The sequence below is a fragment of the Pteronotus mesoamericanus genome, unplaced genomic scaffold, assembly GCF_021234165.1.
Source record: "Pteronotus mesoamericanus isolate MK-2021 breed Mesoamerican mustached bat unplaced genomic scaffold, CSHL_Meso_final scaffold_31, whole genome shotgun sequence".
NCBI lineage: Eukaryota > Metazoa > Chordata > Mammalia > Chiroptera > Mormoopidae > Pteronotus > Pteronotus mesoamericanus.
Window position 1 is genome coordinate 28,365,593 of NW_026555312.1, and position 20,113 is coordinate 28,385,705.

A 20,113-nucleotide genomic window follows, 5' to 3' on the forward strand; every position below is an offset into this window, starting at 1 on the left:
TGGATTATTCCAAAAGTAATTGATGACGCTTATTTAAAAAAATTATTTTGCACTAAACTATATGTTTTAATATACATTTATTAGTTAACTTAAAAGTTTAAAAAACATTTGTGGCCTCTTGGTTGAAATATTTTTATTGTGATTGAAGGAGAAGTATTGTGCAAATAACGTGGTAGTTAGGATTATACAAATTGGTTCCATATTCTGCCAAGTTATCTAATTACCTCTATGACCCTGAACAAATGATTTAAGCTTTCTGAACTTCAACTTAGTGATCCTGGAAAATGGGGAGAATGTTTGCTACCACACCAGGATTCTATGAGATATGAACGTGAAAAATATTTGAATACTTAGCAACCATAAGGAATTATAGAAATGTAACATTATTTTGATATAAATAATAGTGAATTCTTTAAAGAACATATACAGGGTCTGGCACAAATAACACCCCTTTTTTATTATGAAATCATAAGTATATAATTCTGTAACACAACAATATCACACTCAAGCATACTGTATGATCTTTTAGGTGAAATATTCAAATTAAAACTATAAATTATTATACCCATATTATTATCTACCAACCACACTTGGCAGGTCCCTATATACTGTAATGTAAGGTTGAGTTAACTACATATATTGGAAGAAGATAGCTTATCTGAATTTTAAGGCTTACTTCTGCTGTACCCTGTATAGTATAATGTAAGGTTGAGTTAATTACATCTATTAGAAGATGATAGCTTATCTGAATTTTAAACGTAGCATTTTGGTAGAAAAATACTTTCAGCTTTTCCAAATGTTTGATCTAAATCTAAAACATGTAGTCAAATATCCTAAATAAGTCATAATACTAGGATAGACAGTCTCTGGGAAACAAAACAGTAGTTAGATATTTAAATATTGTAACATTGGACCAGAAGGTGAATGTGATGACATTCGATTGAACTAGAGATGACTTGACAAGGTGTCCTTCAGTTCAAGATCCTGGCAAAGCTGGAAATTTGGAACTTGGGGCTGTTGTGACCAAGATGGGGAGTTATGTACATTCCCTGGTGGGATGGGAATTATTTTTCATCCAGAAAATCTTCATTCCACCCAACCCCACCCACCTCTGTCTACCCTTACAAACTCTGATCTTCAGTAGAGTGTAATCTTGATAATGTTTTATCAGTCCTGTTAAGTAAGTCAAGATTTTAAAAAGTGTACAGTTGAATAACAGGTAGGCCCCATTGTTATTTGTTAAAGAAAGCAAAATGACAAATTAAATACATCTTAAAGCATATGCCCTATAGAAGTCTGAGCTGTCATCTGACCATTCACACCCTGCCCTTGTTTTTGTGTTAGGGCTAATAGGCAGTGGTACTGGAGAGAGAATTGCAGGTATGATGGAGGCACATACTTTTATGCGCTTTTTTTCCACCCTAAAATGGTTTTTGATACCTTCCTCTGAGTGGCAGAGCCTTAATGTGCAGTGTATAGAATGTAATGAATAAATAGATATCCTAGCCCACAAAATTGAGTTTTACCAGCTGAACCAACTCCCAGACACCCTACCTCAGTGAAATCAACATTGTTTGTAACTGTTCTGAACTCTGATTTATACACATTCATTCCTACAACACTCCATTTTTTATCTGTCCTCAGGCTCTGAATATTAGTTAGCTTTTTTTTGTTTGTTTGTTTTATAATAGGCAGCTTTCTGAGTAGATGCTTACAAGTTTCTCAATTTATACTCATGTATATAGGTTTCATCTCTTGCAATGATTTTAAGTTATGCAAATAATAGTTTTCATTTTGTATCTTTCTTCAGTGATTTGCAATGTCTCCAGGGTGGTGGGGACTTTTGTTGCAGCAGACCAAATCTAAAATGCACCAGGGAGCCAATAAGTAACATTTCTGTCATAGCATGCACATATTATAAGAACAGTCATTGTGCCAATGAATTACATCCCTAAAAGAATTTGGGGTAAAAAGTGTAAGAATATTTGCAAATAATTGAACTCTGTATGTCACCAACAGTGACATATTAGTAGCAACCTGTTAAATTAATGTACAGTAAAATGGGAAAAGATATAGTCTTCAATTTTTGTTCTTTTGACCTTTTAAAAAATTAAACAAAAGGACACTTGTTTTGTCCTCATCTCTGAATCAGGACATAAATTATAAAAAGAAATGCACAAGGAAACATGAATAAATCAGGTAAAGAATAAAATTTAATAATTCCCTTTTCAGTAAAAAGTTTTTTTCTTCCAAATTTAAGGTGTTTTTTTTTTGTTTTTTTTTAAATTAATCTTGGCCTTGAACACTGGACAAAGTACCTCTCTGTGTTAGTCTAAGTACCTGCAAAAAATCATTTCCTCTGTAAATCACTTGGGTGATTAGAACTACATAAGCCTGTACTTTGCAAAAAAACAGCCTTTAATTGTATGGTCTGTCACTTTGAGAGATAATGAGAAAGGGAAAAGGAAAGAGAGAGGATCTCTATTTTCAAATTTCAGACAATTTTAATTTATACACACATATATATGCACACATATATCTGCTGTGAAGAAATTTTAAAAATTTTTTATTTTTAATTACAGTTCACATACAATATTATATTAGTTTCAGAAATACAACATAGTATTAGACATTTATATAACTTATGAAGTGATCACCACAGTAAATCTAGTACCCACCTTGTACCATATGTAGTTATTATGATTATTGACTATGTACGTTCCCATGACTATTTTGTAACTAACAATTAGTACTTCTTAATTCTTTCCTCTTTTTTCACCCATTTCCTCAACGTCCCCCGATCTGTGTTCTCTGTGTTTATGTTCTCTGTGTTTATGAGTTTGTTTCTTTGTTTTCAGATTCCACATGTAAAAGAAATCCTATGGTATTTGTCTTTCTCTAACTTATTTTACTCAGCACAGTATCTTTTGGGTCCATTCATATTGTCACAAATGTCAAGATTTTATTTTTTATGACTGAATAATATTTCATTGTATCTATGTACCACCTCTCCTTTATCCAAATCATCTTTTGGTGGGCACTTAGTTTGCTTCCATATCTTGGCTATTGTAAATAATGCTGCAGTGAAAACAAGGGTGTATGTATCTTTTCAAATTAGTGTTTTGGACTTCTATGGATAAATATTCAGAAGTAGAATTGCTGGGTCATTAGGTTGTTATATTTTTAACTTTCTGAGGAAAGTTTTCTGAAGTGGCTGCACCAATTTGCAGCCCCACCAACACTGCATGAGTGTTCTCTTTTCTCCACATCCTCATCAACACTTGCTGTTTGTTGGTTTATTGATGATAGCCATTCTGATAGATGTGAGGTGATAATCTTGTGATTTTAATTTTCATGGTGATTAGTGATATGGAGCATCGTTTCATTTGTTTATTGCCCATTCTAGGTCCTCTTTGGAGAAATGTCTATTTAAGTCCTCTGCCCGTTTTTTAATTGGAATGTATGCTTTTGGTGTTAAGTTTTAGGAACTTTTTATATATTTTGCGCAATAACCCCTTATCAGATGCGTCATTGGTGAATATCTCCTCATTTAGTAAGTTGTCTTTCTGTTTTGCTGATGGTTTCCTTCGCTGTGCAAACACTTTTTAGTTGATGTAGTCCCATTTGTTTATTTTTGTTTCCCTTGCCCAAGGAAACATATCTAAAAAAAGTATTATTAAGAACATTGTCAGAGAGTTTACTGGCTGTATTTTCTTCCAGGAGGTTTATAGTTTCAGATTTTACATTTAAGTCTTAATCCATTTTGAGTTTATTTCATACATGGCATAAGAAAGTGGTCTAGTTTAATTTTATTTTATTTGTTCAGTTTTCCCAATGTTATTTATTGAATAGACTGCTGCCTTTTCCTTATTGTACGTCCATGTCTCCTTTGTTACAGATTAATTGACCATTCAGTGTGGGTTTATTTCTGGGCTCTCAATTATGTTCTACTGATCTATGCATCTGGTTTTCTGCCAGTACCATGCTGTTTTGATTACTATAGCCTTTAGTATAGTTTGTCATCTGGTAGCATACCTCCAGTTCTCTTCTTCTTTCTCAAGATTGCTGTGGCTATTTGGGGTCTTTGGTGGTTCCATATAAATTTTAGGATTATTTGTTCTAGTTTTGTGAAAAATGCCTTTGGTATTTTGGTAGGGATTGCATTGAATCTATAGACTGCTTTATAGTGTACGGACATTTTAATAATGTCAATTCTTCCTATCTGTGAACATGTTATATTATTCCATTTATTTGTATTTTCAGTTTTTTTCTTTGTTGTCTTATAATTTTCCAAGTGCAGATCTTTTACTTTCTTGGTTAAATTTACACCTAGGTTGTTTTTTGTGTTTTGTTTTTTGTTTTTTTTTGATGCAGTTATAGATGGGTTTTTTTTCTTAATTTTTTTCCTGATACTTTGTTATTGTATAAAAACACAACTGGCATCTAAATGTTAACTTTGTAACCTACTTTACTGAAATCATTTGTTAGTTTTCATAGTTTTTTGGTGGAGCCAAGAAATTATTTTAAGCATGGCGTTTACTAGTAATATATTATTAATTTTTTATAGATCTATATAAATCTGATTCCATTAATTTGGAGCCCTGAGTTCAAAAACTTTCCGTTAGTATATTATTCTTAACTTAAAAGGAGTTATTCACACCAGACTGAACTGGCCAGTAGACGGATCTTTCAAAGGATGTTGACTGAGATCCATTTCTTGTATTTCGACTGTTTTTTCCCACCTTGATTTCATGCTCAAGTGTGGTGACTTATTTCTCCAAGACACTGTGTGGCTTCTAGTATAGAAGAGATCAGTATGGTAGTATTTCATAGCTTTTCTTTTATGCACACAGCTTTGCCACCCTCTGTTCATTACTAATGTATCTACTGGTGTTCCCTGATAGCAGGTTATCTGGTTAATATTCTCATCCTGTCCTTCTGTGGGTTGGCTAATGTTTGTGAAATCTGAGCCCTTGTTGAAGCATTATTGTTTCTAGGCCAGGAAATGCCTGGCTTCCCAGATACTTTCCAGAGCAATAGAGCAGGGACTAAATTTCTTATGTCTTTCCTGTCCTTTATTCCATAACACCTGTGACCCAAGTGAATGTTTGATATGCACTAATCTGGAATACTTTGCATTGTAAATAAATTCTATAGAGACCACATTTTATGTCAGAACACCTGTAGGCCTGTCATTGTGGAGTGATTGATCCCATTAGTGAAGCAGATTGCCATAGAAATAAGAGAGAGAGAGAGAGAGAGAGAGAAAGAGAGAGAGAGAGTTTTTCAAATCCTTGCTCTGGCTGCTCAGATCTTGGGGAATTTCTTGGTCTTAATTCACTTCAATTTGATCATTTGTCAGATGCAGATAGTAGAGCATTTAGAACATGCCTGGCATATTCTCAATGCTATCCATGTGCCTACTGTTATCGTTATTACTATTATCACCATCATTTGTAGTAATAATAGGTTATATTAAGGCACTTGTGTTTCTTCTGAAGGATAAAAAAGTCAGTATGAGTGTTGGGAATGGCAGGATGGGAGAGAGAAAAACATGAAGTTCAAACTAAGGGAGCTTATATTTAAAAAAGGAAAGAGAATTCGTGGGATACTAGTATTCTTAGGGCATACTTTTACTCATGTGGAGATGAACAGGTCAGCTCACCCTTGATGTATCTTTGTATTATTTACATGCAGCACACATGTAGGCTGTTAATAAATGCCTTTGGGTTTACTTTTGAGGTTTTTAAAACATTTTGGGGACTATGTTTGGAATATCTGTGTATGTGTTGTCCTCCTAATCATGCAACTAAAAATTACCTTTTTATACCTTATTAAAAACTGTTTACTTCCCACCATGTTATTTTAACCTTTAATCCCTTTTTCCTTATAGCATTTGCCTAAACTACAGAAATTTGTTTTACTGTGTGGAAATTAATGGTATTTCCTTTAATGCTGGGTTGTGCAATTGTACCTGGAGTTTAAATTGTGGTGTTTGCCTTCCTCTTTGCCATTCAAACTAAGAGTTTATAATAATCATTAGCAATTTGAAGAAACATGCATTTTAAATGAGGTTATTATGGAAGTTCTTCCATTGAAAATCTGCTAACCTGTTTTAAAATATTTGTCAATGGTTTCTTTGGAAATAAAAATTAGTAGCTTTTACACATGTTTCAGATACATATAGGTATAAGAACAAATCAATTAGCAAAATACAACCTACTAGAAAAATGTATTGAAAAATAAAAGAAAAAATAATTTTCAAAAGAAATATAATACATAGTCACAAACACAAAACAAACTCTTCAGTCTTAATACTAACCGAAAACTGGAATGAAAAACATCATTTTTTAATCTATCATATTGGGAAAATCTTTTTCTAAAATTAAACTTATAGGTTATTTTTTTTCTCTGTGATATCTTTTCACATGTAAATCTTTTAAAGAATTTACCCTGGACATAAGACTTAACATTACAGTCTTTGGAAATGGAGCATGTTTGGGGGTGAAGAATGCAGGGTAATGGTAGACCAACATGTAGGATGGCTTTCCAGCTCCTCATGATTTGCTGGAGGGCCTTGCGTTTAGTGGCAGAGCCACTGTCACTTCTTGGTGAGTATATACAAGGTGTGTGTGCAACCCCTAAGCACCTGCCTGAAGGACTCTTTCCCTAGCAGGCGTGCGGCGGGAAGGGTTGGCTACAGAAAGAGTATTCTAGCTGTTGAGCACAATCAATTCTTTATTACTTAGAGTTTGTTGATCACATTTCTGAATTACTGTGCTCCTCTCTACCAGAAGGTAAATCTAAGCAAGTAGAAGTCAGTTCTTCAGTGACTGCACCTTTTATGAGGAAATAATTTTCACCTTTGAAGACTACAGAAGTGGCAGTTGTTCATGTGTTTTAAATATCGATGGTGTCCTTGTTTCTTGTCTACCAGTCAATCAGTTAATTATCACTCTACTGATAATTGTTGGCTATATTCTTGCTCTTCACTCTGTAATATACATTGGTATATTTTACTTGGCTTTCAACTTTAGACGTTAAACCAGTCTCATAATTAAACTTTTCATTGTCCTTTTTAGTGAAAAATTCAGAGGTCTATGAGGCCAGAGACTGGGCTTTTTTTTTTTTTCATTGGTGGTGTTTTGTTTTGGGGGAGGCAGGAAAGGGTACAGCTTGTGCTACTCTCTAACTGTGACTCTACACTAAACATTTAACTTTTAAATCTCAATTTCCTGATCTGTAAAATGAGAGAGTTGGATTAATTAATCCCTGTGGTCTTTTGAATTCTGTGAGTCTGACAGAAATTTTATCCAATGATTTGTTTTACAAACATGAGCCAGGTTAAAATACTTTTCAAATATATTCTTCCTCTGGGCTCTTCACACTACACTGGCTAATCTTCCTATTGGAAGTTTTTATTTTAAATCAAAACAGCACCCTCTGTTAATTATTGAAGTTATTTGTATTTTTCTTATTGGAAATAGAGATTACTTTCATACTGTAATTGCAATTAGCTGAAAAGATGCTTATTTTAGAGTAATTAGAACACTTTAAGTTAAAGAGCATGAAAGGTGGTATAAACTAGTGCTTTCTCTTCTTACAGAGGAGTATTCTATTTCCCCATGCTTGACATGGTCTAAACAAGGAAATCAATTTTATTATGGCATGATATCTTTAGCCCAATACTACTTACCTTATTCTGTCAAAGAAGCTGACAAAAGGTGCTTAAGCAGAAACATACAGTATAATTTAGCATGCAGTTCACAGGGACCAGAATCTCAAATTCCATATAAGAAAGTATCCTGTTTATTCATCCTCCTGAGCTCTAAGTTCATCTATATTTGAATAGAGAATAGAAATGCTAGTTTTTCTTCTCAGGAGGGTAGACTTCCTAAAACAGGAATGTTTGGACATGGGGTGGATATGAGGTGAGGGTTGGTCAGTGTTTTTTAGCCTTGTATGGCCATTGAGAAAAGGGGGAAACTTTCTGTCCCTTATCAGCTTTTTAGAGATGTGAACTCTAAAGTAGTTTTCTTATTATAGCCAAGATATAATTCAGCTAATTTCTGGAATTACTCTTAATTTGTATGGCTGTTTATCTGGAACATTTCTGAGTATTTGTGAAAGGTAAAGGACAGAGATACCCATATAGAGGGACTGTAGGTATTAGGCACACGAAATCTGGCCCTTTTGAACCCTGCACAGTGGCCCTGCCCTCTAGGCCCTAAAACCCAAACATGCAGCCATCACAAATCCATGTTCACCTCCAGACCATACTATACCGCTTCCCAAGTAGTGCTCATGCCCAAATGAGACCTGAGAAATTTCAGGCACTATGCCTGTCTCCCTCCTTTGAACTTTGGAGTGTTCTAAAATTACGAGACGTCTCTGGGTTTGGGTCACCTGATTAAAACTAGAAGCAGTGTGTAATCCATAAAAACACTTTGTAATGGAAAAATGACTAAACCAATATGGTTTACAATGAATCCACTTACATTATTTTATTATTTTGTAGGGTTTAGATGTATTTTGGTAGGTCCCAGGTAAAGAGGAGGTTGTTTCCTAGGTCAAAGTAATGGGAGACAATGGATTCCAGTCCTGGCTTCATCTCTAGTGTGATATCAGGCAAATTGGCTAATCTCAGGTGGCAAATGGCTGCTTGCCTTCTAGGCTGAGTTCTTGTGAAAATAAAACATTTCTGTGTTTTGAAAATGTTAAAGCCATGTTGTTTACTTAAAACTATATAGCATTTAATATGAAATCGATACTCTTAATAACCACATGCAAAATTAAATTTAAGAGTCACAATTGGGACATTATTTATCCAACTAAAAAGTTTTTTATAACAAGGATTGAACCAGGCTGTATCAAATTGTTAACTGTGATCATAGTTAATGCGTGGGAAATTTAGTCCATTCGTTCCTTTGTTCCTGAGGAGTTAAGTGTCAGAATTTAATGTTGGTTGTAGGTTCTCAGTTACCATGATATTTCAGTAGTTAGTCTGATTGAAGCAATCTCTAGCAGCCCTGTTCTTCTAGAGGAGGCAGAAACAATAATCCTGCTGGCTTGGCAGACGCCTGCCTGTTTAGATACTGTGTCTCCAAGTGGAGTCCCCTCAGGGACTTGGGGAGAGGACTAAGGGAGGACAGCTGGGCTCCCAGGGACAGAGACCAGGAGACCTCTCTCTCCTCCACTTCCCACTCATTGTGCTGCCCAGGCCCTATCACTTGAGAGACCTGGCAAGGAAGTAAGAAGGAAGTGAATGCCACTGCTGGTTCAGAATGTTCCAGTGTGGTTGGAAAGTTTGAGAAGTGGCCTGGGTGAGAAGAACAAGACCTTATTGACAGGGTTCAGTCCTGGTCAGGTCTGTTTCACATCAGCCTTCTAAATAATCCCAGCTCTCCCTGCCTTCATGGATCTTGAGCACTTTCACCTCTGCCTTTTAAAAAACAAAACAAAACAAAACAAAACCCAAAACAAGAAACTTTCTGGGCAGCTATGGTAGAGCATGAGCATTTTAACTTTTTATTTAAAGAGAAATTATAAAATGTGGAAAGTATGGCATTGGCTGTTTCAAAATGACAACACCAACAAGAGAAAACAAAACATACTTCCTAGAGCTTTTCAACCTACTGTAAAATTATTCATCTTGTTGTAAATGTTTTTTCTGTTATTTTCTCATCGACTGACTTACAGACTACTGACTACTCTCACATTTCCGATGATCATATAGAATGACCTGGCTTGTCCTGGTCTGAATTATTTAGCCCTCTTACAGATTTAGTTTGCACATTGGGTATTGAAAAATTATGCAGTTGGATATAAGACTGAAAGGAAAAGAAATATGCCAAAATATTTCTCTTCTTCTCCACATGAGTTTGTAAACCAGAATATTTATGTCAGGCAGTCAGAAGAAAATCACTGGAGGTTTTAGTGAATTGTAAAATGTGTCCCTTGTATATCTTGCCTTGTCATCCTGCTTGAATTTATTCATGATGTAGTAAGACCAACCCTCTCTTGGTAGTTCTGTCATTTTCAGGACTCATAGGTGTCTCCAATTTCAGCTGTAAGTCAAGGAATGATAATGACGCCTTCTACATTTTTCTTTTTTCCTGGTGTATCTGGTAGGAACTTTCAAAGTTCAAAGGGATATTGTAAGCTTTTTTAAAAATAGAAAGCCCAAGTATTTCTAATTACTTTTGAGTATATAGACTTTTATTAGTTGGAGCCCCCATTTTTCTGTGTCTGGATGGGATGGAGGGGGACTTACCTAGATTGAAAGCAGAAGAACAGTAGCAGGATTGCTTGTAAAATGCCTATGTTATTCATTTTCTGAGCAAGGCTGGTGACCTCTAAAACAATGATCTCTTGTACTCGGGTACCTAGAAGGGACATGTGAAATATTTTAGTGTAAATGAACCACTATTACCCAGAAATTTTTTAAAGAATTATTAAAAACCAGTTGACTATCCATGTTTAGTTAGACACTAGTGATTAACTGCATGATTTAAGACACATACAGATGAAGTATTTAATGTTTTATAGAAAAGATAAAACATTATCTTTATCTGTATGTGTGCATGTGCATGCACTATATTCAGTGATATGTACAAATCTGATCATGTCTTCCGCCCCCTATCCTGACTCCTATCTTAAAATCCTTTCTTTAGTGACTTCACAGAATCCTTGGATTAGAAGCAAACTCCCACCAGTGGGTGGAAAGCCTCCTAGCAAAGGCTCTCACCTTCGCCCTCTCCACCCTGGTGTCTTTTCTGAGTGATGTCAGCACTCTGGTGTCCTCTGCCTCCTCCTCACACCCACCCTGCTCTCCCCCCAACTCCCATAGCTACCGTCTCACCCCTTCCTAAGAGATTCCTTTTTGCAACCCTCAGGATTAGAGTTTTATATTCCTACAGTAGTACCAGGGACGCCTACTTTGCCTCACATATTTTACATATTTTACACGAGTCATTTTCAATCTTTTTCATCTCGTAGCACTCATAAACTAATTATTAAAATTCTGGGGTACAACAAGTGTATATTTTCTACCTGTCGGACACGAAAATATAAGTATAATTTTGATTCATTTACACCAGATGGCTATTGTGTTGGCTGTTGTCATTTTTTTAATGTGAAAATCTAAGGGAAAAGAGGTCAGTGCCCCCAACTAAATAGTCAGGTAGTGCATGCTTTAAAAATCCTTGTGGCACACCAGTGTGCTGTGTGGCACAGTGGTTGGAGATCACTGTTTTACACGGCTAGTAAGTGGCAAAACCTAACTCTATATCCATCTGATTCTGAGGCATCGTGTTCTTTCTTTTGCCCTATATTAATTCCCTGGACTTCAATTTCTTTCTCTGTGAGTATAACAATGAAAACACTTTAACTGTGCTTCTGTGGCACTCAGATGAAATAATGTCAATGAAAATGTATAGTGAACAGTGGAATACCATTTGGTATTTACTGTCAGTCTTGGCTGCCTTCTTGGCTAGCTATGATGAGTCTGACATTTGTCAATTTTTTTCTTCTTCCCAGGATGGTTCGTATTTGGCTGAGTTCCTGCTGGAGAAAGGCTATGAGGTGAGTGACTCAGTGAGCAAGCACAGGCTGGTGGAATCACTTGGACACAGTGGCCTCTTGCTTCCTCTACTGCCGTCCTCCTGCGTGTGTTTTCCACTGAAACTCTGATAACAAATCAAAATCAGGGGAAGAATGTGCCTTTTGGCTTGTAACCATGCCAGCTCATTGTACTGTTTATCTACTGGTGAGCACTGGTGGCTTCCCCCTGTTCCTTAATGTTTAACTGCTTTGCACGCTTCCCACATTTTCAGATAAAGCAGCAACCTGTATAAGCTAAAAGCTGTAATGTTATTAGGGTGAATTTATGATGTGATATGTTACATAAAAAAGTCCCACTCATAGTAAAGTCACTTAATTCGGAAATTGCATGGAGCAATATAAACTAAGTTGATCTTGCAAGTTTAAATGAAAAATTAATGCTTATAGATTTTGCTTTCTAAAAGGCAGGCGTATATTTTATGGAAGCTGAAGCCTCTGGATTTGTTACTATCATCATTGTCTTCGTTGTCTTTTCTTTTCCTCTTTCTTGTCTTTTATCATTTTCTATTTTAAGAGAAACAAGGGTATCATATTTTAAATTTGATACAGCTTTGTGGGTACATCTTACCATTTTAAAGAACAGTTTTCAGATATGTACACTTACATAAATTCATGTTATACAGTGAATGAAAATCTACGCAGTGACCTGTATGCCATGGCCTGATTTGGGAGTCTTTACTTTAATAATTTTGGATTCTCTGTTTATCCCAATTGGAGGTACATTGTTTTAAAAACGTGCACTGTGGGCAAATCAACAAACAGCAAGAAATTTGGCATCTAAAAACCAGCAGGATTTGCAAAAAAGAAATAAATTTCTTACTTTAACTCATAATCTTTTTTGAGAACCTTGACTTTTAGACTTTAAGAAGTAATGGCAGATATGTTTAGTACCTTCTGTACCCTTATCTAATAGCTAGTTCTATATCTTACAATCATATCAAAATAAGGCAATGTAATTATGAATGTATTATATATGTACACGTTAATATAAACAGATTTTTACTATAATTGAGGGATAAATACATATACTGGAGTAGCAGATTTTAGAAAGGATTATATGTAATGCCGAAGAGTTGGTTTTAGGTGCAGACTGATTTTTATTCAGGCTAGATTAACATAATGTTGTAATAAACCTAAAAGGAAGGGTGTTGCAGAGAGAAGTTGGGACAGACCAAGAAGATTTTAGTGGCTAGAGAGGAGTTAGTGATCTGGCTGTGTATCGAGTAAAGCAACAGAGAGAACTAACTGAGTAATAACTGGTGGGCTCAGGACATGCTACTTCAAAATATGGCACTTTGGCATACCAAATATTTTAAGCTGGAGGAGTGTTAGAAAATGGCAGAAGTTTCTCCTGTAAGTCTGTCTTTGTCAGTTTAGTGTAGAGGAGCGAAAGGGTCTTTGGCTAGGTCTGAAAATTAAACTGAAAAGCATACAAATTTATTTAATAGAAGTTTTACATGACAGGGAGCTTTCATGAGCAAATGAACATCTGAAGAAACAGTTAAGCCTAATTATTTTTATGTTAAGTTTGGTGGAGAATGGACAGCCATGGAGAAATATGGTAGGTAGGTCGAGGAGTGTGAGGGAAGTGTATACACTAAGAGAAACCTAGCAAGGTCTGTTTGGTAGGATTCTTCTTGGTGTCCCCTTGTTTTCAGAGATAAGGATGCTCCATCCTCTATGTCTAGAGAGGGCACCTCTTACTTGAGGGTTTTATGACTATTTCAGGGGAAAAGGGCAGGGGGAAAGTCAGAGTGGCCTTCCTGCTTCTGCCATTTTCTCAAACTCCTTCAGCTTAAAACACTCAATATGCCAAGGTGCCATATCTTGGAGTAGCATGTCCTGAATTCCATCGTAGTCATCAGAGTTTTGGAAGAGAGGTGGCGTATCAGAAGGCATGCTCAAACAGCATAGTGTTAGAATCTGCTTTCAAGATGGACATTGGGGACTGACACTTGAGGTAAGGATGGTGGGAACAAGGAGAGTCTAGAGCTAGTCTAGAGAAAAGAGAAAAAGGGAGTGACAGTGTGAGGTGCGGTGGTCTCTGTGGTGGGTTAGTGAATGAGCCTGGGATTAGTCTGGATATGATAGACAGTAAACATTCTCAGTCATCAGGATGGTGCTACTAGCAGGAAGAAGACATGCATGGAGAAGCAAAGCTCTATTTAGGTGGCTTGTTAAGGAATGAGCAGACTTCAGAAGGCAGGTAGTAATGTTCATAAATGGATGAGAGACTTAGAAATAAATGTAATAAGAACCTAGAACTGCCACATGAACTACAAATCTTTTTGTTCCATTGGCATTTGAAAATTTAAGAGCAGATTTTATTCTGATAAAAACACAATAGAAGGCCCATTTGGCAAGTCAAAGTTAATGGGAGGAATGAATCATTGAAACAATGACTGGCAAGAGAAGAGAGGTTTAGGAGTAAGATCCATAAATTGATAGAAAGAAATGCTATAGACAATACAGGTGGAAGGTATAGAGCTTCAAAGTATAACCAGAAATGATCCCTCCTTTTAGCACAGGGGAAATATGAGTTTTGTAGGAATGGGGGGGAATGATAGTATGTTTATCCACACTGTATTCAATTTTAGTAGGCTGCTGTCTTCAGTTTTAAGGGATTAATAAAACTGAAGGATAAACTATTAAGAGGAATCTGATGGTAGCACAGATCAAAGTAAACATGAGAGTGAGAGATTTTTTGAGGAGGTTCCACTGGAGAGTTTCTGGAATTATCAGCCAGCATTCCCTGCTTGCTCAAGACCATGAGCAAAATAACAGGGTAAAGAGCATGCAGTACCATTAAAGGGGGATATACCTGTCCACACCTACATTGACAGGGTCAGCATCAGCACAGACTTCTAATTCAGCAGGTTCTCAACCTTTAATGTGCGTCAGAATCTCCCAACACAGATGGCTGACTCAGAGGTCTGGAATCTGCCTTTCTAACAAGCCTAGTTGTTGCTCATGCTGCCTTCCTGGGTACTGCAGCGTGAGAACCACTGGAACTAAAGGTCCAAATGAAATCATTTAATCAGGAGATATTGGGTTGTCCATAAAGTTCGTTTGTTTTCTGTAAGGTGGCTCTAGTCAATCCTTAGTTAGTTTTAACTTTATTTGAAACAACTTTGTTAGACTGGATTGTGACAACTGTCATATTAGTTTGCATTTAAAAAAATACTTATCAAAATTGTTGAATTTTTGTGTAGCCATTTTAATAATGAAGGTGGAAGAAAATATGCAACATTTTCACCATATTATGCTTTATTACTTCCAGAAAGGTAAAAATGCAGCTGAAACACACCAAAAAAACTTATGCAGTTTATGGAGAATGTGCTGTGACTGACTGAATATGTCAAAAGTGGTTTATGAAGTTTCGTGATGGAGATTTCTCACTGGACGATGCTTCACGGTTGGGTAGACTCGTTGAAGTAGATAGCAGTCAAATTGAGACATTAATTGAGAACAGTCAATGTTATGCCATTCCAGAGACAGCCAACATACTCAAAATATCCAACTCAGTAAAGTTATTGGTGAACATAAAAAATGTGTCTGTTATGTTATAGAAAAAACTGTATGGACTTCTTGGCCAATGCAACAATTTGTGAGGACTTGCTTCTCTGAGCTCTCATATAATTTTGAATCCAGTCTTTGTATAAGGAATATCACTACAAATTCTATGGATAGACTTAATACTGAGGCTTAGTTCTTCACAGAAAAGAAAGGGGCAGACTTTAATTGGCTAGCATGGCAAGGTCTTTCATTGTGAAGACGGGGAAGCAACAGTGAGCTGGAGGGAGGCAAGTCAAAGAGCAGACACATGGCTGGGTAGTGATGATGGGGCTGTGTGGGCAAGAACAAATTATAGAGTTAACATAGCACAATTAGATCTATTCCTTTACTGCTTTTTAGTAAAGTAGCCAATGTAAAGGTACAAAATGCTTGGTTGATCTTAATGCAAAAACAGGCATTGATGAATGACTTGAAAAGGAATGTCATACATTAGTAGAGTGATTAGTCAATGTTAAATAGTATGCATGACCTCACTCATTAGATTCCTGAAGCCATGGGGCATGGTCATCTAATGTGGCCCTTAAATCCTCACATCTGAGCATGTTTTCAATGAACTGTTTTAATGGGAAAAGGAAGGAATGCTTCATCTCTGGTCCAGTTCTCATTAAGGAGACTCTGTATAAAGGTAAAAAGTTACAGTTTTCACTGTTGCTTGTTTCTTGAATTTTGCTCAAGATTAACAATTAAGGAGAGCATAAAAAGAATAGATCTAATCCTAGTTCATTATTTATAGAATATCTATAGATATCATTCATGATGAGGAAAACTAAGAATTGCCAGGTTTTATATAAAATCACCCTTTAAACTATTATATATTTTCTTCTTTAAAAGGACAGAGAAAAGATAAACATAGTTAAAAGAATAAAATCACAATAACTACATACGTGGGAACAATTATGTTAAATACAAATGGATTAAAGGCTCCAGTCAAAAGACATTGGATAGCTGAATGGATATGAAAACAAAACAAGATCTGTATACGTGCTGTCTACAAGAGACCCACCTCAGTATGAAAGACACACTCAGACTAAAAGCAAAAGCATGGAAAAAGCTATTTCATGCAAATGGTAACAACAACAACAAAAAAGCTGAGGTAGATGTACTTGTTATCAGATAAAATAGATCTTAAAACAAAGGCTACGATAAAAGACATAAAAGGACATTGCATAATGATCTAAGGATCAATCCAACCAGAGGATATAACCTTGTAAACATTTATGCACCTAACATAGGAGCACCTAAGCATATAAAGCAATCTTGATGGACATAAATGGAGAGATTGACAGTAATACAGTTATAGTAGGGAACTTTTAACACCCAGTCAACATCAATGGCTAGATCTTCCAGACAGAAAAGCAGTAAGGAAGTAGTCACCTTAAATGATACACTAGATCAGTTGGATTTAATTGATATAATTTGAACATTTTCAAGAGCACAGGGAACATTTTCCAGGATGGCTCACATGTTAGAACACAACACAAATCTCAAAAAAGTTAAGAAGATGCAAATCATATCAAGCATTTTCTCTCACCACAATGGTATGAAACTAGAAATCAATTAAGAGGGAAAAAACCCTGCAAAAAACACATGGAAGCAAAATAACATGCTACTAAACAGTGAGTGGGTTAACAACAAGGACAAGGAAGAAATCAAAAGATATCCTGATACAAATACAAGTAAAAACAAATGACCTAAAAATCTATGAGACAGAGTGAAAGCAGTGTTAAGAGGGAAATTCATAGCATTATAGGACTGCCTCAGGAAACAAGAAACATCTCAAGTAAAACAAAAAAATCTAACTTTACACTTAAAGGAACTAGGAAAAAAACCAACAAAGTCCAAAGTGATTAGAAATAAGAAAAAATATAGTCTAAAAAACAATACACATATCTATCAGTGGAACCAAGAACTGGTTCTTTGAAAAGATTAGCAAGATTGATGATTTTAACTAGATGCATCAAGAAAAAAGAGAGAACTCAAAAAATAAAATCAGAAATGAAAAAGGAGAAGTAACAATTGACACCAAAGAAATACAAAGGATTATAAGAAAATATTACTAACAGCTGTATGCCAGGAAATTGGATAGTTTGGAAAATAAGGATAAATTCCTACAAACATGCAATTTTCCAAAACCAGATCAAGAAGAAACAAAAAATCTGAACAGACTGATTACAACTAATGAAAATGAAGCAGTAATCAAAAACCTTCCAGCAAAAAAATAGTCATGGACCAGATGGCTTCAGAGGTGAATTTTGCCAAACATTCAAAGAAGAACTAACACCTGACCTCAAACTATTCCAAAAAATTCAAGAGGAGGGAAGACTCCCAAGCTCATTTTATGAGGCCAGTGTTATAGTAATTCCAATACCAGATAAAGACTCTACAAAGAAAGAAAACTATAGGCCAATATCCTTGATAAACAGATGCAAAAATCCCCAATGAAATATTAGCAAATGAATTCAGCAACATATTAAAAAGATCATACATCATGATCAAGTGGGATTTATTCCTTAGATGGAAGGTTGGTACAATATCCACAAATCAATTAACAAGATACACCACATAAACAAAATGAAGGATAAAAGTCATATGATCATATCAATAGATAGAGAAAAGCATTTGACAAAAATCCAGTACCCATTTATGATAAAATCTCTCAACAGACAGGGAATAGAGGAAACATACTCCAATGTAATGAAGGTTATATATGGCAAACCCACAGCTAACGTTATGCTCAATGGAAAAAAACTACAAGTGTTTCCCTAATTAATATCAGGAATGAGACAGGGATGTCCGCTTTCACTGCTCTTATTCAAAATAGTACTGGAAGTCCTAGCCACAGCAGTCAGACAAGAAGTGGTAACAAAAGACATCCAAATTGAAAAGAAAGAAGTAAAAGTGTCATATTTGCTGATGATGTGGTACTTTATATAGAGAACCTTGAAGATTCCACCAAAAAACTGTTAGAACTAATAAAGGAATTCATAAAGTAACAGGGTACCAAAGAAATATTTAGAGGTTGGTTGCATTTTTGTGTACCAATAATGAACTTTCAGGAAGGGGAACTAAGAAAACAATCTTTTTTACAGAAGGATAAATTTAAACAAGGAGGTAAAAGACCTGTATTTGGAAAATTATAAGGTAGTGAAGAAAGAACGTGGAGAAGATACAAATAAATGGAAGCATATGCCATACTTATGGATAGGAAGAATTAATATCTTTAAAATATCCATACTACCCAAAGCAATCTGAAGTTCAATACAATCCTTATCAAACTACCAATGGCATATTCCATTGAACTATAACGTAATCCAAAAAATTTATATGGAACTACAAAAACCCTCAAGTAACCACAGAAATCTTGAGAAAGGAGAACAAAGTTAGGTATCATGTTACCTCATATCAAAACTATACTACAAGGTTATAGTGATCAAAACAGCATGGCACTGGCTTAAAAACAGACACATAGATCAATGGACCAGACTAGAGAGCCCAGAAATAAACCCATGCCTATGTGGTCAATTAAAATTTGACCAAAAAGTCAAGAACATATAGTAGAGTAAAGACAGTCTATTCAATAAATGGTGTTGGAAAGATTGGACAGATAAATGCAAAAAACTGAAACTAGACCACCACCTTGCACTATATACAAGAATAAGTACAAATTAAAGACTTAAATGTAAGACTTGAAACCATAAAATTCCTATAAGACATCATAAGCAGTAAAATATCTGACACTTCTAATAGCAATATTTTTTTCTGACACGTCTCTCTAGCAAGGAAAACTAAAAGGAAATAAACAAATGGGCCTACATCAAAACTACAAAGCCTTTCACTGCCAAGGAAACCATCAACAAGATGAAAAGACAACCTATTGAATGAGAAAAGACATTTGCCAATGATACATCTGATAAGGGGTTTAATACCCAAAATTTATAAAGAACTTATACAACTCAGCACCAAAAACCCACAAACAACTCAATTTATAAATGGGCAGAGGACCTAAATATACATTTCTTTGAAGAGGACATGCAGATGGTTCATAGACATCTGAAAAGATGCCAGACATCACTAATCATCAGGGAAATGTAAATTAAAACCATAATGAGATATCACCTCACACCTGTGAGAATGGCACTCATCAATAAATCAGCAAACAACAAGTGTTGGTGAGGATGTGTAGAAAAGGGAATCCTCATGCACTGTTGGTGGGAATGCAGATTGGTGCAGCCACTACAGAAAACAGTATGTAGAGTCCTCAAAAATTAAAAATGGAACTGACATATGACCCTGTGATTCTACTTCTGGGTATATATTGGAAGAAATGCAAAACACTAATTCAAAAGAATATATGCACCCTTATGCTGTTTGCAACATTATTTACCATAGTGAAGATAAAGAAGTAACCCAAGTGCTTACCTGTAGCCAAGTAAATAGAAACATTGTGGTACTTATATACAATGGAAGTATTGGCTATAAGAAAGAATGAAATGCTACCATTTTTGATAACATGATTGGACCTAGAGAGTATTACGCTAAGTGAAATAATACAATCATAGAAAGACAAATGCTATATGATTTCACCTAGATGTGGAATCTAAAGAACAAAATAAATGAACAAACATACTCACTGATACAGAGAACAGACTGTTTTCCAGAGAATAAAAGGTTTGGGGTGACTTGGTGAAAGAGGTAAAGGGATTAGGAAATACAAATTGGTAGTTTCAAAATGGTCACAAGGATATAAAATACAGCATAGAAAATGTAGTAAATGATAGTATAGTAACTATGTATGGTGCCAGCTGGGAACTGGAAATATTGGGGGGGGCATTACTTTGTAAAGTATATTATATGATTGTCTAACCACTGTTCTGTACACCTGAAACTAGTACAAAATAATATTGAATGTATACTG

At 35.5% G+C, this 20,113-nt stretch overlaps 1 protein-coding gene across 1 annotated transcript in view; it reads left to right on the plus strand.

Annotated features, from left to right (window-relative positions):
* GMDS (GDP-mannose 4,6-dehydratase) overlaps nucleotides 1-20,113 on the plus strand; it is a 675,882-nt gene that overhangs the window by 117,834 nt on the left and 537,935 nt on the right. Inside the window, exon 2 of the mRNA XM_054591986.1 lies at nucleotides 11,539-11,583. Within this exon, the coding sequence (XP_054447961.1) occupies nucleotides 11,539-11,583 (45 nt within the window). The remainder of the gene's footprint in view (nucleotides 1-11,538; nucleotides 11,584-20,113) is intronic.